The following is a 6,411-nucleotide window of genomic DNA, read 5'->3' on the forward strand; positions in this document are numbered from 1 at the left end:
ATATTTTTTAAAATCTTTGCTTTCATTTATTTGTTGTACCTTAGAGAGTCACGTAACAAAGAAAAAAATAAAAATAAAAATAACTTCCACAGACATGAAATTTCCAAGGTATTAAATGTTACTAGTTTTGGGGAATAAACCAGGAATTCCCAATGTGGAATATTCACCGAATTCCGGAACTGTTCTACACTTTTGCAAGCCTAGTTGCCACCTCAAGATCCCTGCATGTTTGCGTGTGTGTGTGTGTGTGTGTGTGTGTGTGTGTGTGTGTGTGTGTGTGTGTGTGTGTGTGTGTGTGTGTGTGTGTGTGTGTGTTGTTTCTAAATGCTTTTCTTTTGGACGTCTCACGGGTCCACACGTTACTTAGTAAGTTACCGTCGATGTTTAGTTTTTCTGCAGGGTGATGTCAGTTGGAGGTCTGTGCCGTCGCCCCTGAAGCCCCATCATCGGATCCAGTTTGGACCTCATCTGGAAGAACAACACGCTAGGTTATTCTTTTGCTTTTTTTTCAATCCCCCACAAATCAGCTGGTAGTTTGTGATTTGTGAAGCTGGTAAGTTTTCAACAAAGGTCTTGACTGGGTCGCAACCCGTGAAGGTCTTGGTCTCATCTTGGTCTAAACCAGCCTTGCTCTGAATTAATAAAAGTCTTAGTCTTGAGTCAAACTCAAGTCCTCAAAACTTTGTTTTTAACTTGGTCTCAACCCGACATGGTTTAAATGTTGACTTGGTCTCAATATGCCTGAGCCTTGGTCTTGACTGTTTCCCAACCCCTGAATTCCTTGTTCATGATTTGGTCTTATAACCTCATCAAGTCTTGGACGCAGCCCGGCTCAACCCTTCAATGTTTTGGTTAAGATTTGGTCGAACTCCTTCAAGTCTTAGTCTTGAATAATTCTCAACCCCTTGACATTTTTAACTTGTTCTCAACCTGCCTTTGTTTTGACCTTGACGTGGTCTCAATCTTTCAAACGTCTCAACTTGATTTCAATCCATTAAAGTTTTGGTCTTGTCTTGGTCTCAACCCCAACTGTCCCGGTCCTGACTCAGATCCCCACTCCTCAAACTATGGTCTTGAATTTGGGCTCAACCTGCCTGGATCTGGATTTTGACTCCGTCTTAACTCCACAAGACCTTTTTTGACTTGGCCTCAGTCCTGAAGTTCTGGTCTTCACTCAGTCTCAACTCTCAAAAAGTTCTTCACTCGTCTCAAACCCTTAAAGTCTCTATCTCGATTTAATCTCAACGTCTCACTCTTAGTCTTGACTTGGTCTCTGCTTCTTAAAATGTTTACAGCTTTGACGTATCCAATCTGTCCATTGGATCGTTTCTCCACCCCGTAGCACCAGCATGAGGTTAGGATGCAGTCTTCCTCACCAAGTGCTTTGGTCTGAGCGTCCGGTGAGCTGGGTTCCGGCGGCCACCGGAGCTCGCCGCTCTCCACTTCCGGCCCATCTGTCGGCTCCACCACGATGGAGGGAAGCCTCTTTGACAACTTTGGATGCCTTTCGTGGGAATCGGGGAATAGCTGCGAGTTTATGTTAAGGTTGACTGAGGGGTGGTGCCATTGTGATGTGCTAAGTGGGGCCGAGAACATGTGAGAGAACAACAATGCAGTCAAAATCAGATTAGCAAAGCCGCTAACAGCGCATAGCGCCTGAGAAGAAGATGACTTATAGTGAGCTCGGCTTTGTTTGAACGCAACCGGGGCTGGCCGATTCAAGTTCAGTTGCCAACACAATTTTCATGTCAAGTCAGCGTCAATATGATGTCGATGAGTCAAATGTTATGTCCCAAAAGATTTTAAAAATTGTTTTGAATGACATCATTAGAATGTGTTTTCTATGAGCAAAGTAGCGTGGGGCAGTGGGGATCGATGACAATCAGAAATTCAGGAATCGAATTTTTGTGTTAAAAAAATAAAATAAAATCAATAGAGATTTTATGTCAAGGCCATATCGCCACTGCCTTAAGTTAACCAAATAATCAAGATGAATTTCAGACATGGCGTCTTCCGGAAAAGACACCAACACTTCATAATGAGCGTGGTGACATCAGCTCATATTTTACTCATGGCTCCGGTGACTCACCGCCCACCACCCCCACCCCCACCACCACCGCCGCTGCTGGCCATTGCTGTGAGGACAAAGCGGGTGGAAAAAAACCAAAAACCAAAAACATCTTCGTACACAGCCACTTCTGGAAGGATACTGCATCCTGGTCGCCTCCTACTGCCCCCGATTCCAGAGAGTTCATTACCTCGGTCATCCTGCACAAAGCAAACAACTCAGGATCATGAGTCCTTAATCCTTTCGTTGATTTAAAACTTTGGATCAGTGGATAAGATGACAGAGGCCGCCGCAGATTGGAAGCATGCAGTTTTCATTGGTTTGTTCAAAGAGAATGACCGAAGGCGGTCTTGTTCTGCGATTGGCTGGCAACCAGTTGCCCGAAGACAGCTGGTGGTCTTGATCTCAGTTACAGTCAAAGTCTTGGTCTTGTTTGATTCTCAACCCCTTGAAGGTCTTGACTTGGTCTCAACCCCTAAAAGAACGTAACTGGGTCGCAGTCCATTCAAGTCTTTGTTTTCTACTCCTCAATTTCTTGGTATTGACCACTCAAAGTCTTGACCTCGACCTTTCCAAGTTCTAGTCTTGGCTTGGTCTGGGTCCTTCAAAGGACTTCCTCTGGTTTCTGCTCCTCAAAGTCTTAGTCTCAGTTCTTCAAAGTCTTTGTCTTGACTCAGTTCATTGTCTTAAATTTGATTTGATCTCAAGCCATTAAATTCATCCCTTGGTCTTGGCCTCAAGCCCCCAAAGTCTTGCTCTTGACTTGGTCTCGAGCCTTCAAAGGACTTGATTGGCTCACGAGCTGTCAAAGTCTTGGTCTTGACTTTGTTTGAACGCCTTCAAGTATTGGCTTTGCCTTGGACTGAACCCTTCAAAGGTCCCGAAATGTTTTGGTCTGGAATTAGTCTAAAGTCACTGCATCGAAACAGCGTCACGTGCTGGTCGAGCATTTGCAACAGCGTCACCATCAAATAGGACTCGAATAGTGGGTCGTCTAAACGCGACCGGATAACCCCCCCCATCGAAGGATTTGTTTTCTGGGCATGCTCTTGCTCGACGAGGACTCTTGGTCTTTGAAGCATTTTGAAGCAATTAAAAGCGTTTTTAATTGATTATTATTATTTTGCGTTTGAAGACGCCTTGAAATGGGGACAGGTCCTCTTAACGAGGACACAGCTATAGTTAGTTGTGCTGCGCTTGTGGTAAGCGTGTACCCGCCTCCTCAAATATTCAGCTACTCCGTCGGGAAGATTTCTTTCTTTATTTGGGCTCCATTCTGGGTCAAATGGACCCATAGTCTTTTTTATTTTTTTTTCAAATATTTGTACTTTTTTTTTTGGATGATGTGATGTGCGATGAGTAATGCGCTACAGATTGACTGATACGGTCCGTCGTGGAGTGAACACTCCTGTGATGTTGCGGGTCCGAGTGACCCAGTTAACAGTTTGAGGAAAAAAAAACAAAAACTTTTTGACAATTTGGGGGGGTAATTCACTCACTCAAATTTTTAAAAATGGTTAAAAACAGAATTATCTCTCGTGTAATGTTGCAGGTCAAATTGACCCGCTTAAAGTAATTTTAATTTTTTTTTTTACCGACAGAAAGTTGCAAGTACTTTTTAGTTTGTGACACTATTGGGTACATTTAAGATGCCCTGGGTCAAGCTGACCCAGAAAGGATGCTCATCCTGACAAATGAATGCAAAAGGAGGTGAGGGGGGCAAAATGAGATTTAAAAAAAAAAAATCCTCCTCCTACATTGCGGGTCTAATTGACCCATTGAAGAGAATTATTATTTTATTTTTTAAGCATCAAACTTCTTACTGTGTATTGAGATTTAGTTCATGAAAGACGACCCGGGTCAAATTGACCCAGGATTAGGGGGGGGGTTATATCTAATTAACATTGTCGGCATTGTCTTCATTTCGGACACTTTCTTTGTTGATGTCAAACATGATCTGGGTCAAAGTGACCCGGGAACATTATTGCTGAGATAGGAGCAGAACAGGGAGGTGTGTGTGTGTGTGTGTGGGGGTGGGGGGGGTGCAAATAACACAAAGAGGTTTACTTCACTCATATTATTGGTGAAACAGTTGCAGTATAAGATGTAACTGGGAATTCCCCGCGTCTTTTGTGGTATGAGAGCGAGCAATCATGACTCTGCGATTACACCAGTTTTGATTGCGCATCTATAGCATATTGTATCGGTTGAGCATTAAGCTCGCAAACTTTTATCCGGCAAGGTTACACGGTTGTTTATAAATACACAACGTGTAGTCTTCTTTTGTCCTATTGAATTTAAACAAGAAAAAAAACAACAACGTGACATGAATGACAGCTCTGTCGTCCTTTTTTTCAGTGTGTCTGCCTGAAAGTCTACGTGTGCCCATTCCATGAGCGCAAATATTTTGCCAGTTAAAGTGACTCAAAGTTTGTGCGAACGCCACATTGCAGTTACCCGCGAGCTGACGTTGACGAAAAAAAAAAAAGACTGCCATTATTTCATAACAAACTTGGTGATGTTTATACATCCACAAAAACCTTTGACATCGCGCCTTATCTGCCCGAAATATGATGCAATATCCTGCTAAGTAAAGCAGAAAATAACACGGCGATGGTATGCGTGGTAACACTTGTTTAATGGGGCTTGATGAATTGAAATAGAAACATCGGGTTGCGTTCTCCCGCCTGCGTTGTGAGCCTTAAGCAGGTTATGGCACCGCCACAATAGAGGACATTTGTATTTAGGCTGTGTTCCTTTGTTAATGGAAATGTTTGAATGCTTTGTATTCGTTTGCAGAAGCATGCGTCACTCACATGGACTTTCACATGCTTTGCAACAACATTATTATTATTATTTTTTTTTTTTACAGTTTAGGGTTTACGGTTAGGGTCAAATCTAGGGCAGACCGAGAGTCCCGTGTGTCGATATCATCTCATATTGGATGTGAAGTGGGAGGAGCTAGAAATATTTTGGCAATGGTCTTGGATGTCCTAACTAATGAAGCGTCTGCATGGCTGAATCGCTACTATCACTACAAATGTCCACTTTAGGCTTCATGTTTTAAGTGGTATTAAAGTCATCTATAAAATCAACACAGATATTACTTTGCAGATTCACAGACAATTGCCAGTATTAGTACCTATGATCTGATAATAATGTCTTTGTCTTTAGACTTGGTGAAGCAGCATGTGCCTCAGTGCCGAAGGGTAATTTTGTACACTCTGTTCTGAATAACAGTAAACAATCGTTTGATCACGAGGCAGCTCCATTGTTTATCACATTAAATACATACAGTATTTGATTGGTGGTAAAAACAGATCGACTCAAGGTCAAGGCTACTCTTGAGTGTCTTAAGAATTTTGACTGCAGGCACCCTATAATTAGCAAACTATACAACAACCTCTGCGGTTTCGCATGGCGAGGTCAGCGTGCTTTGTTTCCATGAAAATGTTTCCTGCTAGAAGCCGGGGGGATGAGGATGCATACAAATCGGCGAAGTCGCTTATCGCGGAGCTTAATTTACAGTCTACTTATTTTGAATCAAACTCTATGCTTATAACCATACTGTAGATGCCCTTGGGCAGGCTCTGATATGATAAATGTGGCTTAAATAAGTGCTTGTCAATCGCCAGTAATGCTAATTGGTTAAGACAAGATGAAACAGTTATCTTGTTTAATTAGCGTCTGTCAGATCTGTTATTCAGCTAAGAGAGACAACATTTGTTTCCAGTCTAGCATGAAGTCTCTGTTGGGTTGAATTCCAGTACTTGTTGTCGAAGCAATTTAGCAGTCTCTCATGGAATGTGACTGAATACTAATGATGTGAATGGCAGCTGGATTGGGTTGATTAAAAGCTAGTGCTTGAGCATGAAAGGAACATGAGATTAATTTATGAATTCCTATTCATGTCCGCGGGTGCCAAACCTCTTGATAATAAAGTCGTCTTTCAGTTTTATTAACAGGGGGGCGATCATTAGCAATGCCATTTTGTTTATTTATTCATGATTGAATATGTAGCAAGAAAGCTGGTTAGCAATACAGTGCTTCTAAAAGGTGTGCGATGAACGTTAGCATGACTGGCTAATTATTTTGTTGGAATTGTATTTTGTATAAAATATATATATATCTATATATCTATATATCTATGTATAGAATTAAGAAAAGAACATTTCTCAGATTCTTAGGTCTTTCCTCAGATAAATATATCAGTAACATCCTATAGCACCGATGGTGTCCGGTTCGTCTCGCAAATGCGTTCGGATGTCGCGTAACTACAAACGGCAGCGGAATAGAACTGGCCTCCATCGGTGCGTGGCGGCCTCAAAGACACGAGCAACCAT

The 6,411-nt window shown here is 42.2% G+C and overlaps 1 protein-coding gene across 1 annotated transcript in view; it reads right to left on the bottom strand.

The window, feature by feature from the left end:
* Positions 1 to 95: 95 nt before the first annotated feature.
* Positions 96 to 6,411, bottom strand: part of LOC109520949 (protein LBH-like) — a 6,955-nt gene continuing 639 nt past the window's right edge. The window contains 4 exon segments of the mRNA XM_019878566.1: positions 96 to 468; positions 1,377 to 1,527; positions 2,086 to 2,117; positions 3,809 to 3,818. Coding sequence (XP_019734125.1) covers positions 407 to 468; positions 1,377 to 1,527; positions 2,086 to 2,117; positions 3,809 to 3,818 — 255 coding nt within the window. The 3' untranslated portion in view covers positions 96 to 406.

Source organism: Hippocampus comes, unplaced genomic scaffold, assembly GCF_001891065.2.
Source record: "Hippocampus comes isolate QL1 unplaced genomic scaffold, H_comes_QL1_v1.1 scaffold295, whole genome shotgun sequence".
Classification (NCBI taxonomy): Eukaryota; Metazoa; Chordata; class Actinopteri; order Syngnathiformes; family Syngnathidae; genus Hippocampus; species Hippocampus comes.